Genomic DNA, 24,707 nt, shown 5'->3' with positions numbered 1-24,707 from the left:
CTCTCTCTCTATATATATATATATAGAGAGAGAGAGAGAGAGTTGGGCTATGGTGCATGCAATGCATATGAATTTTTGTGCATTGGACTAATAATTACCGGATTCAAAGTTCAAATGACCGATCCAAACCGTTCATCTTGTTCTCCATATTAATATGTGCTTGGAGACCAAATTTTATATTTTTTGAAATTTTTTTACTATTTTTTTAGTTTTTATTGAAAATCGCTGTTTTTTTATGGTCCAGATTTGTCTGAAAACAGCGATTTTCAATAAATAAAAAAAATAGTAAAAAATTTCCAAAAAAACGTAAAATTTGGTCTCCAAGCACATACTAATATGGAGAACAAGATGAACGGTTTGGATCAGTCATTTGAACTTTGAATCCGGTGATTATTAGTCCAATGCACAAAAATTCATATGCATTGCATGCACCATAGCCCATCTATCTATCTATATATATATATAGAGAGAGAGAGAGAGAGATTGACTAATATGCTTTCGGTAGCACTTCGGCCGAAGTGCTACCGGTCCAAATTTGAAATTTTAAAATCCAAAAAGTCGATATGAACCGTACATCTTGTTCTCCATATTAATATGTGCTTGGAGACCAAATTTTATATTTTTCTGATTTTTTTTACTATATATTAAGTCACTTTGAAAATTGTTGATCCAACGGTGGCTTAACAAAACAGTGCTACCGTTGGATCAGCGATTTTCAAAGTGGCTTAATAAATAGTAAAAAAATTCAGAAAAATGTAAAATTTGGTCTCCAAGTACATATTAATATGGAGAACAAGATGAACGGTTCAGATCGACTTTTTGGATTTTGAAATTTCAAATTTGGATCGGTAGCACTTCGGCCCATATGCTACCGAAAGCATATTAGTCAATCTCTGAGATTGACTAATATGCTTTCGGTAGCATATGGGCCGAAGTGCTACCGATCCAAATTTGAAATTTCAAAATCCAAAAAGTCGATCTGAACCGTTCATCTTGTTCTCCATATTAATATGTACTTGGAGACCAAATTTTATATTTTTCTGATTTTTTTACTATATATTAAGTCACTTTGAAAATTGCTGATCCAACGGTGGCTTAACAAAACAGTGCTATCGTTGGATCAGCGATTTTCAAAGTGACTTAATAAATAGTAAAAAAATTCAGAAAAATGTAAAATTTGGTCTCCAAGTAGATTATAATATAGATTAAACATCTAACGGTTTGGATTTGTTATTTGGACATCACAAAACAAAAAAATGGGTGGTAGCACCGCCGGCAAAAATGCTGCTGGCAGCAAATTAGCCACAGCCTATATATATATATATATATATATATTTATTCTTGCACTAATAAAGAGTGAAAATATTGTTTGGTAATGAGTAATGACAATATAACAACTACACTAGAGTAATAACAAGAATAATGATGACCGCGATGATAATGATAATAATGATATGATTATAGTGATGGTGTTGATTATGATAATGATGACTATGAGAATGCTAATAACATATAACATAATACAATTACTAATAACACTTGGCAGCTTCTGCCTAGGTAGTTAAAAAAAAAACTACTACTAATAATCATAATTATAATTATTATGATAATAATTTAATAATAATAATAATAATAATAATAATAATAATAACAACAACAACAATTGTTATTTCGTGCAACAATATATGTTATTAAACCCCATTTGGCATGCCATTTTACTATTTTGCTTGCCATAATAGCTCATATACTTGGAGAAATTTTAATAGCACTATTTTAGTGCTTTTTCTTGATTTGTTAAAGGAACCCTATGAAAGTATATATGATAATAAAAATGATTCTGTTGACTTTATGAATTATATATATAAATTCTCAATTTAGATTCTAAGTTTTGCCATTATGATTTAAAAAAATGTTACTCTAAATGAGAAAAAAAATTGACCTTTACATATCCAACAGCACACATGTGACTTTATTATTATTTTTTGTTTTTGTTTTTAAGCTTTCTTGGACTGGATTTTAGAAAAGTTGTCAATACTGTCCACTGATTCAGTTGTCACGGACTCCTACCAAAATTATTAAATTTGTTTAAAAAAAATATATCATAAAGAGAAAATACAACCTGGGTCAAACATTTTAAGTAATTTGACCGAATTAATAGTGTTTAAATTAGCAACCAGCAATATAAAATGGGTGCGTTTGGATGCTCAAAGAATAGAGCTATTCTCAGAATAGCGGAGCTATTCTTAGAAGAGGGTCATCCAAACGTGAAACGAAGATTAAGAATAGCTCCGGATTAGCTCTATTCCGCTATTTCGTGAAAACGTTGGGTTAGCGATTTAGCACCCGCAAGAATAGCGATTTAGCACCCGCTGGCCTTTGCTATTCCTAACATACAATCCAAACAACATTTCTACAAATCCGGAATAGCCAAAGTTAGTGCTATTCTTGAATCTCTTGGGTTAGCACTATTCTCAATCACTAATCCAAAAATCGCTATTCTTGAGCTATTCCTTGCACGATCCAAACGTACGAAAATAGAATTTGGTTGAGCAGATACACTATAAAGAAAGTTACGTTGATCCCAAAAATTGTATATATATTCATATTTGACTAAAAAATGTTTGACTTCTACATTAGAACAAGAAAAGTATATAACCAAGGTTCTAAATAGTGCGCTATAGAGTTTTCGGATCATAAAAGTTATTGCGCTATCAGTACTATAGCATGCTATTTTGTGCTATAACGGCACTATATGGACATAGCGGCATTTTTTGGCCATTATGTTATGATGCGACAAACGCTATTTAAATCTTTGATATAACATAAGAAATTTTACCATCAAATTTGCATCTCTCACTACCTAACATAAACATAATTATTTATGAGAATAATCATAATATTTTCCAAAACAAAATTTCATAAACATACAAGATTGTTTTATTGATTTTATTTTCGGAGATGCGTATGCAGCTTTTTGTTAGGTCAAGATTTGTTTTGATGGAAAGAGCTAGCACTAGCAGTGTCCATGTGCAATGGATGAGCTCTGATTAGCTGCTTTTCAACCATATTTTAAAATCATGCATATCAACCATGAATTTAATCAAATCAGGCATGAAAACTTGACCAACAATAATTTACAAATGTACAACAGTTGAATTCTACAATGGTACCAAACCTTTTGTTATCATAATCAAGATTATTGATGATAGTTACCAGCACATTCCAATTTATAATCAGATTAATTTCATTATTATGATGTAATCCATCTTTCATGCAAAAATTCAATTGCCAAGTCAATCAGAACAAAGAACTATATCAACTCTAAACTGGTATTGACTAAACAAATTAAGTGGGAAACAGATAGGACTCTCTTTCTGGTACCAGGTGGGAAAAGGTCTCATCAGCAACCATCTGGTACCAGTTTTGTACTTGCAGCTGATAATGTAGCCTTACATAATTACAAATAAAAAGAAAAACAAGATAGTAAATAAAAAGCAGGACAGCTCTGTTCTATCAAAAATCTGTTCCAAGATATAACATAAGATCAAGCAATTCACACTGTAAATAAATAACAAAAGAAGCAAGCAAGAAACAAAATTAAACGAGACTTTGTCTGCTCTCCACCTGTGAAAACATACATATAAACAAGCAAACCTAACAAAAACACACCAATTGAATTCATATTCAATCATCCGATCTTACCGACTAAGCAATGCAGCTACTTCAATATTAATCATCTCATCAGTACTTGTTCAGCTTCCATCCCAGGCGTAAGTACAATTTTACTTAACTCCCCATTAACTATTCAGCTTCCACAATAGCTGATGCCTTGGTACCAGTCCTATGCAAAATGTTCGTGTCAGATGCACATTTTGATGTTTTAAACTTAATGCATCTCCAAACCGAAGTAAGCTTGTTCGAATTCGAACCATCTTTTGAACTATTCTGATTTTCGATTTTCTCTCTACAATCTACAAAACTGGTTTTTGGTTTTAATCTCTTTGCCTCCCTCTCATCAACTCTGTTCAAAAACAACCTTTTTCTCTTTACTCTGGGACTCTCCATAGGACATTTTTCATTTCCCCCCTCATCAAAATCAGGTTTTGCACACACAACCACTTTCTCTTTACAAGTTGAAATACGTGGCGAACTATTCATGGCACGGTGTAATTTCTTAGCAACCTCTTCATCAGAAACTCTAACCCTAGACTTTGAACTTGTTAACTGTGTCACCTTCTTCCTATCACTGGAATGATTTGCCGATTCTTCAGCGTAGCATAAAACCTCCATAGATACTTGCTTCTTCTTCAACTTCGGTCTACCCCTTACCTTTCTTTCATTTTTCTTACCAGAAGAAAGTGAATCTAAAACTTCGAGGGCTTTTTTGGCATTCTGCTTTGCTTCCTCTGCTACAGCTGCTTTCTCCATGGCCACAATTCTCGCAGCAGCAGCGGCCTCTGATGCAGCCAAAGCAATTGACTTTAGAGAATGGATGGCTTCTTCTGGGGACAAATTATGGGAATTTATTATCTCACGGATACGGAACCCAGTTTCTGTGGAAGTGAGTTGAGCAGGGAGCTCAAGATCAATATTCGGGTTCGGGTTTTTCAACCCAGCTAGCAGTCTCTTACGGGGTGGTAAACGGGTTGCAAGATCCGATAACTCCATTGAATTTGACTTGAATGTTTATAAGATGTTTAGATCTTATTGCTCCATTTGAAGATTCACCTCAGTTGAAATTATGTATTGCTATTTGGTTCTACAGCAAAATCCTGATCAATTGAGCAGCATGAACAAACAATATTTCAAAACTGGAATCTGGTAAAGAAATATTGAATCAATTAACCCGTGATTACTCAAAAATATCAATTAAAAGACAAAATTATTCCTTAAAATCAAAGATTAAAATATCCATATCTATGAGATCCAGTAAAATTAGGAGAAAGAAAATCAATTAATCAAATGATAAACAATTGAAATAATAATCTGGGATTGTGAATTCTACCTCAATGATCTCGAGGAGGATTTCACCTTAGATCAGAGATTAAGAGGCGTTAGAATTAGGGTTTTCATCGCCAGTTTTGATTGTGGCAGAGAAAGAGAGAGAATCCCAAAACCCATGAGAGAGGTAACCTCTCTTATATATATAAGGTCGCCTCCAGTGTCGTTGCCATGAATTGACTGAAATACCCCTCGAATTCATACTTTTCGATTTGCAATATTGCTAAATATGCCTGGTTTATGCCGTACACACAGCTCTGTTGTTTCTAGAGAAGTTGATTGTGGCTGTATTCCTCTCTGGTAGCAGCAATACGGAAAACATCCCCATTTAACTGCTTGCTAGGTGGGATTAACGACATAACTAATGCATATATAATTTATTTTCAAATTTTACGTGCTCTCTTTGTATCCTTATTTTATATATTTATTTGTTATTTTGGATCATTCAAAAGGAGCAATTTGATAACTATTTTAAAAAAATAATAAGATTTTTTTTAAAAATATATAAAATTTGGTCGGCATGTATATTTTAATATGAAAATTATGTTGAGTAGTTTGAATCATTATTTAGAATTTCAAAACAGAGATAATGATGTAGGGCACGGAAACAAACAATGGGCCATTTGAGCCCACCTCTTTACTGCATAAACATGAAAAATTAAGATGATAATAAAATAACAGAGAAAATTAGGAATAAAAAAGAATAAAGTTTGTTTTCTCATCAGCAGTAATATACGTAATTACTTAATTCACCGTTAGTGAGATAACATTTCTCTCTTTTTTTCATAGCAGAGTCACTTCTCTCTTTTCACATGTCTCAGCGGAGATGTACATTTATTTTTATTTCTGATGGTCTAGTGACAAAGACACATAGTCTCTGATGTGGAAGATTCCATGACTAAACTTATAATTTAAAAACTATAATGTCTTGTTTCTCAAAAAATATATATATAATGTCTAATATATTTATGTATTAGAGAGTTGATGCATTTATATCACAAATAAAAATAACATTTACTTCTGAATTTTTTTTCTCCTTATCCTCACTGTATTATTGTTAAAAAAGTATAGACGACACAAATATTATTTCAATCGTTCTTATTTAAACTACACATATTGAATTCTTAAAAATTAAATGCGGAAATATAAAATTAGTAAGTAATAAAATCTTTCCTTTTTGGACTCCCAGAGGAGAGATCTCCCCTGTTCCAAATGGAGAGGATCTCACAATATTCAAGTTTTTAAAATATGGCGGGTCCCGCTTACCAGTGGCTTAGGATCCTGGGTACGGAGCTGCTCCGCTATCTGTAGTCAGCATGAGGGTGATTTGACAGAGATTAAAGACCGACGGTTTGAGATGATCCTGGCCGTTGGTTGGAGATAAAAGGAGCTGATATGGCGTACTTACCCTAGGGGTGCAAACGGGTCCAATAATATCCGACCGTATCCGCATCTGTATCCGAAAATTAGATACGGATATCCGATATCCGAATATTCGTGCGGATACGGATATAGTTTTAAATTTTAATTATCGGTATATGAATAGTAGATATATACCATATAGTTTATCATAAATTATGAAAATATTTATGTATATATCTATGGATATTCGATATCCGATCCGTATCCGTATGTATCCGTCTAATATCCGTATCCAAAAAATTAAAAGGAAGCTGATAATTAACCCTGCACCTCCTATGTACCCCGCAAAAAATCCTGCAAAAACTTCCAAAATAATCATGGGGGGACCGCTCAATCATTAATAAACTGCTAGTATTTAATTTGAAGCATCAAAGTATTTATGTTGAATTTGCAAGTATTAATTCCTATGCAATTGTCTCTATTTATGAAATAATAAATCAATCCATTAATTATCCCCTCACAAAATTTCCTTTTTTTTTTTATCATCCCTGCACAACTGGAGACCATTAAATAAAAAATCCCCTCATCCAATAATAAATACTTGTCAGTTATCCCTGTACAAAATTTCATTTTTTTTTGTATCGTCCCCGCACAACTGGAGACCATTAAATAAACAATCCCCTCACTCAATGATAAATACTTCTCAGACATAATCATAAATACTTGTCAGAAACAATGATAAATATTTTCTTGAACATCAATAAACATATAAACATTTATTTATAAACATTTTAATTGCAACTTTCAGTAAAACATCTAGATTAGATGAATATTTTATGTTACATGGATAAATACTCGACGATACAAAAATGAATATTTTGTACTTGAACTTGTCAATAAGTAATGTTTAATCAAATCAATGTATCATAATGTCAGAGACAGTGGTAAATACTTCTCAAACTTAATGATAAATACTTGTCAGAAACAATAATAAATATTTTCTTGAACTTTGTTTTTGGATTTGTTAATAAATAAACAGATAAACATTTCAGAGACAATGGTAAATACTTCCTTGAACATCAATGTCACACCCCGCGGCCACGGGTCGTAACAGTCCCCCGCCGTAAGCATACAACGCCGTGTATGCTTACAAGGCAATTAACAATTCAAACCAAACAACACGCAATTCAAAACAAGTTCATAATATGAAAATCAGAGTACACAGTCTGGACAGTAAATAATACAATATAAGTATCTCATCCGGATACCAACCATGAGGCCTACCCTAAAACTATACACCAAAATATCTAGGGTCCTGAGATGGTAAGCTACTATGGCCTACTACTCGCGTGCCTCTCCGGAATCAGTCGCACCAGTACTTGTAAAATAACCGGGAGGGTGGGGGTGAGAATAAATTCTCAGTGCGAATTTGCCACAGTTCAGACTATTGGACTTGCAATCAAACTCTATATTCAAAAATGAAACCCAAACAATAATAATGCAAACAGATATACATATAATCATAAATAACAGTATACCAATGCTCGACAACAATTAATCAACCTGAAACACAGTTTACGGAATTTCCAAGATGAGTTTCAAAACACCACATATATTTGGCTTAACTTAATTCATTAGGGCTTGTAGCAACTACAGATGTTCTTTCGAGCTGGACCGTTATCAAACCCACATTTGTAGGGTTACAGACGCCTACAGATGGCCAACCAAGCTGGACCCTTTTTCTGACACCCATCTGTAGCTGTTTGGCTTAACCATTTCCTAAGGTCCGGTTACAAGTCACCTATGCAGGTCAACTTTGACAAAAATGCAATCACACGGAATCAAAGTCAGCCATACCGCTCAACTTTGCAATTTCATTCAAATAGAATCACAAACAACTATCAGCCTTGCACAATTCATTAAACAGGTCAACGGATAGGTCACCGTCACCTTATCCAGCCACCTAAACAGGTCGGTCTGGCAAATTCATAACAGGTCAACGCATAAATCAGCAGCGTCACCTTATCCAGCCACCTAAACAGGTCGGTCTGGCAAATTCGAACAGGTCAACGCATAAGTCAGCAGCGTCACCTTATCCAGCCACCTAAACAGGTCGGTCTGGCAAATTCATAAACACAGGTCAATGGATAGGTCACCGTCACCTTATCCAGCCACCTAAACAGGTCGGCCTGGAAGATTCATTCACATCAAGAACAATTAATAGAACTGATCAAATAATAACCATACCAACATGCCAATTAACCTTAACCGAACAATTCAATCATTCTCATTTATGCAAGAATCAATATACAACATGAATTCCAAAATATGCAACAATTAAGCATTCAACATGACAAACGAATAAACAGTTTAATTCCTGAAAATAAAGTATCAAACAAGTCCAAGAATCCCGCACCTTATTATGACGAGCGTACCGCTTAAACTATGGATCAGGCGTCTCGAATTGCCTCGCTACGTCTTGCTCGACCGGGCCTACACCTATATCACACGTATTCTAGGTTTAACCTTGGTTCATGATCGAGGAGTTTAATCGAGTGGTACTAGGGCTTTTACATTCCTTAACCAATTCCTATGCTTTGGTACCGATTCTTTTGATTCCTCTTTTCTTATCAAAATCTCACATAACGGTGCACAATTTCATCTAGGCCCTCTAGCCATATACTATTTCACTTTGGTAACCATCAATCACCGTTTCACTACTTTGGTTCTCGGTTCAATTCAATTCACCGTTTGGTTAACCCTAATTTGGTCAAAACCTCAAATTAACCGTTAAACGTTCTAAAAAAATTCCAGATCAGGAAGCAACCCTACCGATTACAAGTCTAATTGGTCGGGTTAAACAAATCAAATCACGATTATGCCAACTTTCAATTTTGGCACGAAACCCTAGAAATCAGATTTCACAAATCGGAAGAAATCGGGAAAAAGATTGACAAACAAACTAGTAAGGAGTGTAGAGGAACTAGTCCTCGAGCAATTCGAACACAAATCTCGAGTTTAAAACGAGAATCCGAGAAAATCGAGAAATCCGAGATTTTAGAGAGAAATGGGAAGAGAAAGAAATACCGAACAGGAGAGCTAGGAGAGATTCACGGCCGCTGACTCGGTTCCAGTTTCGATTTCTCGCAACAATCGGGGGTTTAAGTTAGACGGGAAACTCTCTCTTTCTTTTTCCTTCTCTTTGGACGAAAATGACTTAAAAATGGGGAAATGGTGAAGTGAGAGAGAGAGAGAAGCTTCAATTTGAGTTTTAGGGTTAAAATTACCCTGAATGCGGATGCACCCATCCGCACTGCGGGTGGCTTGACCCGCACTCAGCACTTAGTCGGTTTCCAGAAAATGAGCTTTAACACAGAAGTCATCCGCAGTGCGGGTCACCCATCCGCACTCGGGACTTAGGCAAATTTCGGAAAAAGTCCGAGCCTATTGCGGATGAAATCCACCCGCAGTGCGGGTCAACCCATCCGCACTCGGGACTTAGCCAATTTTTCAGGAAATTCAGCTCAATATAGGAATTTATGAGTGCGGCTGGACCCATCTGCAGTGCGGGTCACTCACCCGCACTCAGCACTTAGTAAATTTTGACCAACACATAATTGCATGAGTGCGGATGCACCCACCCGCAGTGCGGGTCAATCCCATCCGCACTCAGCCTATAAAGTTTCAAAATCTCGAAATTTCGACGCGGTTTCGATTCACACTTAACTTACTTATTTAGGGGAACCTTAATTAAGGTTTAAACTTCTATTTTGTTAACATGATTTATCGATTCCTTCTTTTAAATCATTTGAATTTAATTGTAAAAATTTCGTAACGTAACAATCAATAAACAAATAAACATTTATTAGCAGAGATTGTTATTAAAGGACAATATAATTAATGCGGGAATAAATGAAAAATATTAGCGGAATAAATGGGGGAATAAATAACAACTAAGGAAGTTAATATTGAGAGAGAGTGTGCGGGGATAAATGGGGAGTGGGGGATGAGAAAAATAATATAATTATTCAAATTAAAAAGGGATACGGATATGATTTTACCACTATCCAATCCGTATCCAATCCGTTTGCGCCCCTAACTTACCCTGATGGAATTAGTTTTTTTTTTTTTGCCAGTAGCAGAAAGAATTATTAAATGTTTTTACTTTTTAGGGAGTAGAAAGGGTTCTCAAAGGAAAGATATTAACAATATTTTTTTGACTTCGTGCAGCACTATCGTGTATTTTTGTCATTTTGACGCTACTGTCCATACACTGTAGGAAAACAAAACAACATTGTCAATATTTTTTATCCAAATTTTCCACAAGCTTAATTCAGCTTTTCCATTAAAAAAAACATGCTCAATCCAAAGCTTATAAAAGTAAACAATAGAGAGATTTCAGATTTTTAACGAATGCCACTGGGTCAAATTTTAATTATCTAGCAAAAAAAAAAACAATTATATTAAATGCTTGTCATGTGAAATTAACACTAGTTTTAAATATTAGTAAACAAACCAATAATTGTACAGATGGCTTAGAAAGTGGGCATCCCATTTGGTAAGGGAAATGAATGGTTAGTGGTTGCATATAAGAGAACGTGTTTCCAGTTCAATTTAGAATTTAGATTGATTTCTAAGGGTTATGATTATTTTTTTCTTGCTTAAAAATCTAGTACACTTGTGGTCCTTGGTGGGTAATAGGTTATTTTATTTATTTTTTCTTTGGAAAAAACAAAAAAAGATTGGGACGTTGGGTAATAGGTTTGACTCTGACCAGATTAAAAAAAAATGTGATATTTCCCTTTTTTTTTTTTTTTTTTTTTGCAATTTATTACACCATATATACGGCAAGTAATTTGGAGAAATCTCCTTGTTAAAATTATTGATGGCAAATATGGCAATACAGAAATCATTTGCTAACCGTTGTAGTTTGCAAGAAGAAACCTTTTTCAGCAAATGTTTAATTATGAAGGGGCTCCATTTGCAAATTAATGGGGACTTTCTTAAGTTTCACATGATATACTAGTTTGGTAAATTTGAGGAATTGAAAAAGATATTTAGACTGAAGTTAGTATTTTGAGCTTATCAATATAGTTGGTGTTAGTTGGTGAGTTTAATTTCAAAATTTATTGAATTGATTTCAAATTATAAATTTGAACGTTAAAATCGATCTATTTCATTAGAGATAGATTTACATTTTAAATTTATAATTTTTTCAAATTTATCTAGTAAAAATTTACGCGTTAAAAGAAATAAAGAATTTGTAAGCTATTTTAGTAATTTCGTTTTCATCATATTTTGCCACCCCAAATTTGCACTTAACAAGATATCAACAATTAGTAAATTTAGCATATAAAGTATAAACACATCATTCATGATATAAATTAATTTTAACAAGTTGAATTCATCATTAGAAATCAATCCAATAAAATTTTGAGTTAAGATCACCAATTATCTTGTTAAGCTTAATTTATTTAAAATAAGTTTGCAGTATTCTCTACCTAGATTGCATCATAATTAAGCAATAGAATTTTTAATAAAAATAAAAATAATAAAGCATTAGAAATGTTCTTATTAGAAAATAAAAAATGTTCTTTTTTTATTCCCTAGAAGTTTTTAACTCGGTAGCATTCTCCTCCTTTCAACTATTAGCAAAAACCATATGCTACCAACATTTTTCCAACTACGTTAGGGCATCTACATCCCAGCAACTCAAATGAGTTTGTAAATTGTAAAATTTTTAACTTTCACATTTCTAAAATTAATTTTAGAGTTTCTATTAAACTACATCAGCAATAAAATTAAAAGAAAAAATAATTTCAGCAATCATTTGACCAATATAGAGTTTATTAAGAAACTTTCCTGCATAGTTTATAAATAAGAAACTTCTCCACATCTCTAAAACTGAATTAGAAATTGCTACATCAGATTAAAAACTCTCACAATATCAGGGATGTAGATACTCTTATAAATTTAAGTAGGAAGAAACTTGTGGCAAATGCTTGCTTTAAATCCCGAGAGGATAAAAATTACTCTTTGAAAGGCAACTTATAGAAACGAATATGCTTAATTTCTTTAACTAAGAAACGCACCATTGTTTCTCCTTGGTCTTAAAAAATCTAGACAATGGACCCTTTTTAAGTTTTAATGCTATCAACATCAGCAACACATGGATTGAAAATTAATTGCACATGCTTATCATCACATTAAAACCATACATACACAGGAAATTACAAAGCAAAAGAAGGAATCACCTTAAGGATTCAAGTAAATAAATTTCTATATATCAAGAGGTTCAGGTGCCATAGATATCAATAGCTCTCTTAGCACTGGTTATATCTATATATATATTGGCACTAGCTTAACCGAACATGTCAAAGCTTTCCCCAGGTCGAAATTGGCAAAAGGTCCCTGGACTTTCCATTTTTCCCATGTAGTGCTCCATTCCTACATCCACTCGAAAAAAGTTAAGATGGGAAATTTTGATAAAAGCAAAATAAAGGGCAATAATTAACATATAAAGAAAACTAGTCTGGTATGACTTCAAAACCTCTGGCTTATTGGTGATTGCACCATTGTGCTGATTTTCTGTCTTGTTTAATCCAAGTTTGGGATTTGCTCAAACACAAGCCTTAAATCGAAACTAAGATGGCTTGAATTAAATCGGATTGAATTGCACAGTCCAGAATACATAACAGCAAAATGGTAACATCACATAATGAAAGTATGCAGACTAAGTCTGGTACCAACACTATAGGTCTAGCATGAAAAGCCAATTAAAAGGGGATACAAACAAGTTTATCTGGGTATTGTTAATGAGAAGCCGATCTCGGTACCTTTCAGCTCTCTTATATAACATTCAGACTGTGCACGACATACATGCATCTTCTTTAGTTGGTAACGAAGTGCTTTTCTTCTTTTGAAGAATAAATTTGACATGATGTGCAAATAAAACATCGTCCCATATTTACAAGAAACACTTGAAAATTTTGTGAGTTATGTGAGAACTAAACCCAATGCATAAAGGCTCAAAAGTTTGCTGTATTCCTGATTTTAGTTTTACTTGCAAATCAGCAAAATATGAAGTCTTGCACTAAAGAAAGTATTATCATGAAAACTGCAGAGGCCTTGCTGGGACACTAAATTTGAAGTCATTTGTGCAAACTCTATCATTATTTTAAACCATTGTCCCCTAAAATACAAAATTAACAAAATGGAAAACAACGAAAAGACATACTAGGGTTAGAGAGGATATTCTCATAGAAAGACAGGTGGCCTGAGCTGCCAGACGACCTCGAACTGTCATTAGACATCATATACGCTGCCCCACCACTACTACCAACTACTCGATGATTATCTTGGTCAAATTGCGCCTCGTCATTCCTCTCCATTGCATAAACTGAAGTTGAGATGGAGCTTGGTGATTTATCAGGCTTCGGCTTCTTCTCTCCCGTAGGAGAATCCTCATCAGCATCAGCCTCAGAATCCGCATTATTGTTTGGCAACAGATTAGCCACCTGCCAAGATGGAATGGTAAGCATAAAAAAGATCAAGGTAATGGATCTGGGAAAAAAAGGTTCAAAAGAAAGAAATGTCATCATCATATGTGTTTTTGGGACACAAAAGTCTCCAACTTGAAAGCTGTGCTCTACCAGCATCAGGTCAGCTTGTCATGCATTCATATGCTGAGAAAACAAAAAAGTAGGAACTAGTATCTTTTGTATTGTGGCGGTAAATATGTAAGAGCTAATGATTGTGCACGAGAGTTTGTGTTTGTGTATGTGCATGTGTGCGTGTTTACTTGTGCCTCTTGAAAGAATGAAAGGAGGGAACTTATAGATCACATACTGTAATATTTGTATCAGTAGTGTGAGTTTGTGGATTGCATATTGTAAAAATTGCTTTCGTTTGTTATTTCTAGAAGTATGGGTATCACAAGTATTTATCTTCTGTAAATCATTTGGGGCTCCTCAATTCTACATTCCTCAAAAAAAAATTCTATAAAAATAATAACATTTATGATGCATTCACTGCTTTTAGCAGAACAATTGATACTATAAGCAATGCTTTCTCCGCTCCTGAGTGAAAGACACTATTGTTGACAGAAAATCAGAGAGATGAAGCCTAGGATTAGTATTAGGCTAATCATGGTAGGTCTTGTTAGGTTTGAGATTGAATTTGGTACAATTGAATTTCCACGGTGGATTAGTATTGGGCTAATAATGGCTTGCAACCCCCTTCACTAAATCCAAGAAAAAAGAGGGAAAGAGGAAAAAGAAAAGGATAATATAAACAACAATGCCAAGCACGGACCTGTTTTCTCTTGGAGCGGGCGCGGCGATTCTGAAACCAGTTATAAACATTGGTTTCAGAGATATGGCCGTGTTGAGAGAGTTCATGTGTGATCTCTTTGATCTTCTGTTTGCTTGGAGTGCCAGTGCCTTGCTCGAAGATCCGTTCAAGGATTTGCAACTGCATCGGGGTCGGGGTCCACCGCTGCCTAGCTGTTATTTTGTGGCCCCCAGGCGTTACTAATGGGTCGCAGTACAAGTTACCCAGCCGCATACCTATTGTAATTGTCACTTATTAAGTATATTTGTATATCAGATGATGCTTTGAATGTTTACTATAAAAAAATAACAGTTTTTGGTTTTTTTTTTTTTCTTGTCTTTATGGAGAAAATTGGCAAGCTAGCCAATTTTATTACCGGGAATAAGCCATAGCCTAGTTGGTTTCATAGAATTTAAAAGGGTGTTCTTCTGGCATAAAATGGAATGATCTGCACACTTTTTGGAGAGCTTGAAAGGGGAGTTTAGGAATTTTAATTCAACTTGCAGTATTTATATTCAGTTGTTAGTCCTCAACTTTTCTAAAAACATCAAGTTGGTCCTCAAACTTCCATTTGTACCACCTTGATCCTTGACACTTTCAAAATAGAACCAAACTAGTCCTTTTATTTTCCAAGAAGAATTTAAGTTGTTCCATCAAATTTTCAGCTGACGTAGATTATTTTATTTCACATGTGAATTTTGGTCTGCCACCTGGATTTTTTTTTTTTTGCTCCATATATAATAATTAGCACATCAAAACTCACTTTGATTTATTTTTTGCTCCATATATACAAGTGGCAGATTAGAAGTCCACTTGACAAATAGAACAATCAACATTAGCAAAAATCTGATAGAAAAACTAATTTAGTCCTTTTTGAAAAGTAAAGGGACTAATTTGATTTCTTTTTGTAAGTTCAAGGACTGAGTTAGCACAAATGAAAGTTACCAATTTGGTTCTTTTGACAAAGTTTGAGGAATAAAATCAGAATATTTCCTACTTATAATTGAAATATATTAATTGACTCAGCCCATTCTTCTAGTCCATCTTCACATGGGTAGTTCAAGTATATAAAGACACTAACAACTGAAACAAAATAACACTAAATTAGGAAGAAATAATCAATTTTGCATGTATGAACTGCTCAACTTGGGACTTGTGAATAGTAAAACAGCAAACACACCAGGCCATTTGCATAAGCATCCCAACAAAGAAGGGAAATTAAAATCAAAGACAACGAAAACTGCAACGGTACTGGAGTTGTGGGTAGACCGAACACATCAAAAATAGATGAGAATTAGGTCTAAAGCCTCGTGTTGCTTCATCCATTTATTATCTATCTTGTGATTGTATTTTTATAGATAAAAAATCAAAATGTGTTATAATTTAAATGACAGTAAGATTTGAACTATAGAGTATAGAATTATCTTTAGTATTATATTACTTTTCATATAAAGATAATAAAATCATTAATTAAGGTTTTAGGAAAAAAAAAAATCATAAAACTAACATATGACTACATCTTAGAGCTTCAATACATGCATTTAAATATGTAAAAAATATTTCACATAATTTTATCTATTTTGGCAATTCAATATATAATAGATAGGCAAAATATAGGTACATCATATCTAATACTGAATTGTTGATCAATATAAAATGGACTGCAATATTATTTTACTTGTTAAAAATATACATCTTATTTATCATGCAATATATTATTAACATAAAATAACAATACTGGTCGATGTCAAGAATAGATAACATTACATACTTTAGTTTTCAATAACAGTTGAAATAACATAAAGTTTAAAAAATGTTTGATTCTTTTATGACAAAAATTATTATTATTTTGAGTTAAATTGCAATAAAGAGTTTACATAATATTCATGCAGTTGTGGTTGTTGAGCACAATGAGTTCTTTAAAAATTTAACTCAACCAATAAATCTCACTAAATATTATAACTATCTTTTTTCTTAAAACAATAATGTACTTTTTTCAGTCTATGTTAAATATCAGGCAAGCAAACAAACCCATATAAAAATCCTCATATTAAGACCGTTCCATCAACATTAAATTAATGAAATTTTGAATTTATCAAAATATAGATTGATGAAATCTCAATCTATACATCTACAAGTTTTTTCTGTTTTATACAAATAGTTCCCATGTTTTAGGGTTCAATGATAAAAAAAAAAAAAAACAATACCATCCAAACAGCTGGAAAATATTTCAATATTATACTCGTTCAGCTTATAAAACAAGATCCACATTTTAGAAACAAATTTGGTCCAGTATAAAATTAGCAACAAAGGATGAGAAGGGTTCAAATGCCTTTATTTTTTGTGCCTCTATTTTTAAAAAACATTAATAATTTAAAATTTAAAACTAAAAATAAAACCGTTGGATGTGATCTACATTCATTTTATCTATGCACATGTAAAAAATTATGACATTTCAAGTTTGTTTTGATTGTTATTAAAAGCTTGTAAAAACATACTAATGTGGATAATTTCTAGACGTTGATTTGATTCACATATAAACAAAACTAAAATGTAATAATTTTTTATGAGCACATAAAGAAAATAATATAGATCACATTTAACGATTTTATTTTGACGTTTATGATTTAAATTTCGAGTTATTAATGTTTTAAAAATAAAGACATAGTAAAGACATAAAAAAAATTGAGACATTTGAACTCTCTTTACAAAGGATATATACAAATAAAATTATAAATAATTGAAATCATGATTGGTGGAAATTTGTCGCAATTATGAATTATCCAAAGCAAAAACTAAATATTAAAATCACGTTTATTATTCTCTCCGTGGCTTCAGCTAAACGACAGCTAAAAGTCTTTGACAAATATTCATAAAATTCGTCACCAAGACGGAGCAACAGGAGATCCAACGGAAGAAAAGGAAAACAAATGCTCACCCGCTGATTGGGTGAAGTGCTCTGCGGGGACCACGCACAGCACAAAACGTAACTGATTCTGATTCTGATCCGTTACATTGCGGAAACAAAAGAATATGCTACAGAAGATCCGAGAGAAGAAATTCGGGAAAAAAAAACGCACAAAAATCACAGAGGAAAGAAGAAGCTGTTGGCAAATTTAACCAAAATTAATAGAAATGATAATTATTTGGAGAAAACTATGTGCTACAAGAGATGGTTCCAATGCCTCATCTTTTTCATACCTTATATTTTATGTCTTCATTTTCAAAGTCTAAATTATCGATTCGAACCGTTTAACATAATATTTATACTAAAATATGCATGGAGATGAAATTTTATATTTTTTGAAATTGTTTTACTACTTTTTAAGATAGGTACAAAATTATTGTTTTTGAACCACTAAAAAAAAATAGATTTTCTACCCCTCTTAAAAAATAGTAAAAAAATTTTAAAAATTATAAAATTTCATCTCTAACCATATTTTAGTATATATATATCATGTTTAACGGTTCGGATCAACAATTTGGATTTTAAAAATATGAAATATGATGAGGTATGAAAGACATGAGGCATTAAACCCTCCTCGTGCTACAAATGAACCACATAAATGATGAAATACATTTGTGATTTGTGCATTGCACAAAATATTGCAAAGGAACAGGTTCTCTCCAGTATGCATAAACTGAAGATGAGATGAACCTGAAATGTATCTAACTTTGACTTGTATGCTCCTCTGCGGCTCTACCATATTGAACGAACTAATTCCATTTTATAAATGTATATATAGCCTACTAAAGAAATCTGATAATTAATTAAGACATGTGTTAAATGATAACTCAAGTACAAGAAACAAACAGAGACTTGGACCAAAAATGTTCTAAATTTCAGCATGAATTGAAGATTTCACATCCAAATGTATGTATTAACATCAATATTAGAGACTAAAAAATTGCGAGGTTTGGAAAATAATTCTTCAAACTTGACCAGAAAAACGAAAAGGGAAAAAATGGATCAGAATTTTTTTTCGAATAAAAATTTAGATCAGAAATTTACCAGCAAGAGAATCCTGTTGTGCAGTGACAGCCTTGTGCATCTCTACTAAATTTTCACAAATCGTGGCGTAAATGGAGATCTGTTTGCGAAGCAGCTCCAGCTGTTCGTCAGTCATAACCTTCATATAAGGCACATTGTTATCTCCAATTGCCTCGCTTCCTTCCATTTCACGATTTCTCCAAAAATCGCTTCAAAATTCGAAAATCCAGTGAGAAAATAGAGCTCCCTTTTGTGGTTCTGCTTCTATGACCGACAAATCGGTGGTAAGATCAAAAATCCCTGGCAGAAAGAAAAGTCTGATTGATATCTCGCTTCAGAGCTGATCAGAGAACGCATCGAGATCGAAACTTTTTGAAGGAAATCTGGGTTTTGGATTTTTGCTTCTGTTTTTTTTCCCGAAAAAACAAGGCAAAAGATTGTTTTGCGGTTTCGATGGGTACAAAAAGAACAGAGGTGGTATGAATGGCAATAGTTGAAAAAAAGGGAAAGGAGGGAAAAAGGAATGGCCCAGCAAGGCAAAAAAGGAAAAGGAAAAAAGCACGCGTGCTCTCTCACTCTCTCTCTCTCTCTTTCTCTCTCCTCTTTTCTCTCTCACTGTGTAATTGGAAAGAGAACAGAGAGAAAGCGCGCAGTGTTAAGTGGGAGAAGAACAGAGAAGAAAATTTTCGAGAGAAAACGAGAAAGAAAGGGAGAGAGAAGTTTGGCCGAATTCGTATCCCCTCAGGTTACCTGACTGAGTAGAATTGAATCTGACGGTCCGAAAATGGTTGGCACGCATCTCAAAGCACAAATAATCCTGCCCCCTCTGTTATCCCGAATCCCGACCGGATGAGAGTAAATCTTAACCGTCCGTTTAAAATGTGTTGAGTCAGGTACCTGGGAGGACACGAATCCAGTTTGGCCTCGGGAGGTATTTCTAATTTGACAATGTGGAGACTTTTCCCTCGAGAACAAAAAAACACGATATTTAATATTTATATTTTCTTAATTCCGTACCTAAGTGAAGACGTCGGTCGCAAATCAAGATCGTCTCCATTTTTCCTCTACAGTTTTCAATTGTCAAGGTGTACGGAAGGCTCCGTTTGTGGCGTAAATGGAGGGGATGATTGTGAAGGTAGAGCGAATGAACCTGAGGTGGTGGTGGTGTAGGGATGTGATATGGTCCGTGTTGAAATGATGGTTACTAGCCCCTGCTTGACGTTAGGGTCAATCCATTAGATATTGACATTTACTAAGAAATTTAGATATATACGGCCTCAGTTTGAGAAGACCGGAAATCTCAAAAAAAAAATTATAAACCATAATTAAAAAAAAAAATTATGAACCAGCGTGATTATTTTATTTTTTTTTACAAAAAATATTAGAACTGAAATTTTATTTTGGTCAGATTTTTTTTTTTTGAGACTGAAATGACAATTCAGTCCGAGGTACTTTTACAAATTTTACAACATCATTTTTTTTGAAATATGTGAAAATGACTCAGACTGAAATGATAATTCGTTAAAAAAAATACTTCGGACTGAAATAGCATCTCGGTTCTTATGGTTTTTGTAAAAACCAAAGCAATCAAGTTGGTTTGATAAAATATATTTTTTTTTGTTTATGGTTTCTAAAAAAAAAGAACCGAAAATCTTGGCTGCCTAAAAATGCAATTTTTTATATTTAGATATTAAATGATGATTGTATTTTTCTTCGAAAAAATAATTGAGATTGATCCAATAAAATTATGGGTAACAAGAATAATTACATTTTTGTTCGAAAAAATAATTGAGACTGAATCATTGGTTGGATCGGATAGGTTAATGGGATCATATCAACGATTTTGTTCTCAGTGGTTTTCACAAGTGTAGAAAAATTAATGCGACGGAATATTTGATTTGATTCTATTAGTCTTCAGAGCGAAATTAGAAAATTTTAATAGGAGTGGATAAAAATTAATGCGACGGAATATTTGATTTGATTCTATTAGTCTTCAGAGCGAAACTAGAAAATTTTAATAGGAGTGGATAAAAATTAATGCGACGGAATATTTGATTTGATTCTATTAGTCTTCAGAGCGAAACTAGAAAATTTTAATAGGAGTGGATAAAAATTAATGCGACGGAATATTTGATTTGATTCTATTAGTCTTCAGAGCGAAACTAGAAAATTTTAATAGGAGTGGATAAAAATTAATATACACTATGATAGATAAAATTTAAAGAGTGAGTCTATGGTACTATGTATATCACGGGTTGGTCCGTAATATGACTTAATATTCAACTTTTCAAAATTCTAACGGTTGATCCGAACCATTCATCTTGTTCTCCATATTAATATGTGTTTGGAGACCAAATTTTACATTTTTTGAAAATTTTTTACTATTTTTTTAGATATTTAGAAAATCACTTGATCTGAAAATTCTGGACCATCCAAAAACAGTGATTTTTAATAAATCTAAAAACATAGTAAAAAAATTTCAAAAAATGTAAAATTTGGTCTCTAAATACATATTAATATGGAGAACAAGATGAACGGTTCGGATTGACCGTTAGGATTTTGAAAAGTCAAATATTGAACCGTATTACGGGCCAAATCGTAATATGCATAGTACCATAGACTCACTCAAATTTAAATTCAAATCTCTACAACTACAAATGGCTCTCTAACCACTAAACTACAAGCAAATATTTGATATTTTATGAAGGAATAGAGTATATAAAAGGTTTTAAAAATATATAATTTAATTAAATTTCAATATACATAATTTAAAATTTTAAATTATAATGATGGCTAATCAATGATTATGTTCCATCAATTTCCGGATAGTCTATAGACTTGACTAATACTGTTGGGCTAGCAAAAGCTTCACTAGAACCGAATCATTATGGAACAAAAAAAAAGATATCATTATTATCTACGATATTTTATTTTTAAAATTTTTAAAAATTAAAAAAAATGGTAAAAGTGCGCTGAAGGTGGAAGAGTTGGTGAGATTTATATAATTGTTAATACATTATATCTACAGAGAAAGAGAAAGCAAAATCTTTGAGACTGGTTGTTGTACAAAAATACGTGGCTTTTCTTAATAATTATAATTATTAGTTTTCTTTTGTAGGTTTAGTGTGAATATTGGACTCATTTGTTGTCACTTGGTTCATGTGTCATTTCAAACATTGTTGTTTCTTGAGTGGAAAAAAAAATGTGAAAAAATGTGTCTTGTCGTGTCGTAATTAACAAAATATCATGCTGTGATTAAGTTAATCTTTCACGTGTCGTGATCAAAATATCGAGAGATGGTCACAGCACGTGAATAGTCACGGTACGTGAGTCACGCTGTGTCTAAATGTACCGTGATTAAACGTGTTATGTCGTTCCGTGATAGAACCAGCTCCACGGTGTTATTTTTCCCAATCTAGTTGCTTCATTCGATTAAGTCCGTGTAGTTTGTAACTTTGTACTACAACAGTACCCGTACTTTTTAAGTACAAATATTAGAGCATAATGACTTGATTTTTTTTCTTTTAGCTTTTAGCTATTTTTTCTTTGAGCTTTTAGCTATTTTTTCATTTACAAATTTGATATAATTGCTGACTGTGATCAGCTGAACCTTTGGTTTTGTGTTTCGTTGTGCTTGATTTTGTTCATACACTCTCTGCTGGTACCACTTTACAGTGGTGTAGTTGCCTGATAGTTGAAACTAGTACTATAATTTAAGTTTATGCAATGAAACGGGCTAAGCAGCCTCATTTTCAAAAAATAAAAAACAAATAATGACTTGATTTTGAATTTTATATAAATTATTCTGCTATAAAAGAATGGCCGGGTGATAAAATGAGAATCAATCAGCTGCTTTTCTCCAAAAATATATATATAAGTTTTTGTTTTTCTCATCCCAACCGTTCAAATATATTTAACATTCGAAATTCCATACTCTTCTTTTGAGATTCAAATATGTGCTCTCTTAAGATCCGCACACATCATATTTGAATTGTTGAGAGAATTTGAACGGTTAGGATTAAGAAAAATATATATAATCTTTTCTCTTTTTTTTTTTAAATAGAGCAACAGATTCTCAAGTTGTGACTGTATCTCCAGTTTAAGAAGACTGGATATCTCCTCTGCTCCGTAATGCAACATTAAAAAAGAAAATTCTTTGGGACCGGTTGTTGTTACACAGTGTACAGCTTTTGCAGATATACAGTGAGAACGGAGAACCAATTAATTATTATTTTTAGTAATCCTAGATTAAAAAAATTAACAATAATTTTTCTTATTTGCAAAGTTTAACAACCTTATAATCATTTTCTGAATTCAAGTGTTCACAAGTTCTATTGAACTAATATGTTTATATACAACTTAAATTTTGTTCAGCTGTATATGAAGGTAGTTACCGCAGGAGTTCATTCAGGGTTTGTTCGGCTATCACTGTGTCCGTGGAAAAAAAAAATTCACTCAGAGTGAATTTTCTTTTTCACAACTCATTCTTCAACAGACACGCGGTCAAAGATCATTTTTTCCTCTCACTGCTTGGGAGCTCACAGTTTCATGTTCTATTTCACTCCATCGAGGGGTTCTTTTCACCTTTCCCTCACGGTACTACTTCGCTATCGATCACTCAGGAATATTTAGCCTAGCAAGATGGTCCTTGCTGATTCACACGGGATTCCACGTGTCCCATGCTACTTAGGTCAGAGTTAAATTTAGTGATACTTTTGACGCATAATGTTTTGACCATTCAAATTGAATTCAAATTCAAAATCCATTCCCGTTTTCGCCTGACAGTTGAAATGTTGAATAGACCCTTAAAATATTTGTGCTAAATATTATAAGAGATGCTTCTATGGACATAAGGACCTATTTGTAAAATGAACACCCTTTTTATTTTCAAAGTTCAAACAGTTGATCCGAACCGTTCATCTTGTTCTCCATATTAATATGTGCTTGGAGACCAAATTTTACATTTTTCTGAATTTTTTTACTATTTATTAAGATGGGTACAAAAAATATCAAATTCTGACCATTGAATTTTGTACCCATCTTAATAAATAGTAAACAAATTCAGAAAAATGTAAAATTTGGTTTCCAAGCACATATTAATATGGAGAACAAGATGAACGGTTCGGATCGACTGTTTGAACTTTGAAAATAAAAAGGATGTTCATTTTACAAATAGGTCCTTATGTCCATAGAAGTCTTTGCCATATTATAAAGACAAAAAAAAGTTCGGATTGTCAGAAAAAAAGGGTTCAAGGACAGTGCATCATCACTTGGTTTAATGTGCCATTCCAAGAAGTGCTGATTTATTTGTTGTATTGTATATGGATGATATGTAACCAAAAAAAAAAAAAAAATATATGGATGATAGATTGATAGCAGTATTTTATGTACGAGTTTGGATGTGATGTCTATTGGAGTTGTCTGATCCGCTTGAAGATTCGTGTTTGTTTTGTTTCAAGATTTGTGTGCATAAATTTTGAAGCAGATCGGATGATTTTGATATCATCAGATCTATATTTGTTTTCGATGAGCATCGGATCCAAATTACATTATTTTATGTACAGATACCAATGGAAAAAAATTGTCTAGTGTAAATATCTTAATATTAAAGTATATTATTCTAATATATTTATGAAGAAAATTTGAATTCTAGGTGGTGAATTTGGAATGTAAGTTTTATTGAAATTATTATTCAAAAACCTTTTATTTTTATCAATGAAAATATAATAGACAATTCACTTCCTCAAAAAATTAAAAATAAATAAAGAGTTATCAAATCACAGGAAAGGTGCTTTCTAACTGTCAGGCCAATTCACTGGCATTGCAGTACCCCTGATCTACCTAAGTTATGATTATGATTTAGAATTTTTGTTTGCAACTTTTTTTTTAATGGAAATTTTTTAATATGATGAAATTAAAATAAAGGAAGAGAGAGAAATAGAAAGAGTATATCGTATTTTTTTATTGGTAGAAAGACCGGTAGAATTTTTATTGATCTTAAAAACAAAAAAAAATTGAATAG

At 32.9% G+C, this 24,707-nt stretch overlaps 2 protein-coding genes across 6 annotated transcripts; both read right to left on the bottom strand.

Moving 5' to 3' along the window:
• Window positions 1-3,483: 3,483 nt before the first annotated feature.
• On the bottom strand, window positions 3,484-5,143 carry LOC144556993 (uncharacterized). Of its 3 annotated transcripts, none has more exons than XM_078305510.1 (2): window positions 5,006-5,143; window positions 3,484-4,772 (listed from the first exon to the last, which is right to left on the bottom strand). In XM_078305510.1, exon 2 carries the CDS (start codon window positions 4,666-4,668, stop codon window positions 3,802-3,804), a length of 867 nt encoding a protein of 288 aa, XP_078161636.1. In that variant the 5' UTR covers window positions 4,669-4,772; window positions 5,006-5,143; the 3' UTR covers window positions 3,484-3,801. The 3 variants fall into 3 exon arrangements, with proteins under 3 accessions (XP_078161636.1, XP_078161638.1, XP_078161637.1); XM_078305512.1 differs by having other exon boundaries at window positions 3,484-4,759; XM_078305511.1 differs by having other exon boundaries at window positions 3,484-4,818; window positions 5,006-5,138.
• A 7,368-nt stretch (window positions 5,144-12,511) lies between these two features.
• Window positions 12,512-19,382, bottom strand: LOC144557053 (WUSCHEL-related homeobox 8-like). Of its 3 annotated transcripts, XM_078305604.1 has the most exons (5): window positions 18,707-18,846; window positions 15,071-15,404; window positions 14,677-14,930; window positions 13,601-13,880; window positions 12,512-12,810 (listed from the first exon to the last, which is right to left on the bottom strand). In XM_078305604.1, the coding sequence occupies exons 2-5, from the start codon at window positions 15,099-15,101 to the stop codon at window positions 12,725-12,727; spliced, it is 651 nt and encodes a 216-aa protein (XP_078161730.1). In that variant the 5' UTR covers window positions 15,102-15,404; window positions 18,707-18,846; the 3' UTR covers window positions 12,512-12,724. The 3 variants fall into 3 exon arrangements, with proteins under 3 accessions (XP_078161730.1, XP_078161729.1, XP_078161728.1); XM_078305603.1 differs by lacking the exon at window positions 15,071-15,404 and having other exon boundaries at window positions 18,707-19,382; XM_078305602.1 differs by lacking the exon at window positions 15,071-15,404 and having other exon boundaries at window positions 14,677-14,945; window positions 18,707-19,325.
• Window positions 19,383-24,707: the final 5,325 nt, after the last annotated feature.

The sequence above is a fragment of the Carex rostrata genome, chromosome 7, assembly GCF_964058835.1.
Source record: "Carex rostrata chromosome 7, lpCarRost1.2, whole genome shotgun sequence".
Taxonomy (NCBI): domain Eukaryota; kingdom Viridiplantae; phylum Streptophyta; class Magnoliopsida; order Poales; family Cyperaceae; genus Carex; species Carex rostrata.
This window is presented reverse-complemented; position numbering and strand designations above follow the sequence as displayed.

Excerpts from the sequence above, each read along its gene's own strand:
- LOC144556993 (XM_078305510.1), bottom strand. The coding sequence starts at position 4,668 with ATGGAGTTATCGGATCTTGCAACCCGTTTACCACCCCGTAAGAGACTG.
- LOC144557053 (XM_078305602.1), bottom strand. The coding sequence starts at position 18,872 with ATGGAAGGAAGCGAGGCAATTGGAGATAACAATGTGCCTTATATGAAG. Across the intron at positions 14,946-18,706 it reads ACAACAGGATTCTCTTGCTG|TGACAATTACAATAGGTATG; the intron begins GTAAATTTCTGA and ends ATACTTAATAAG. Across the intron at positions 12,811-13,600 it reads GAATATCCTCTCTAACCCTA|GAATGGAGCACTACATGGGA; the intron begins GTATGTCTTTTC and ends GAGTGGATGTAG.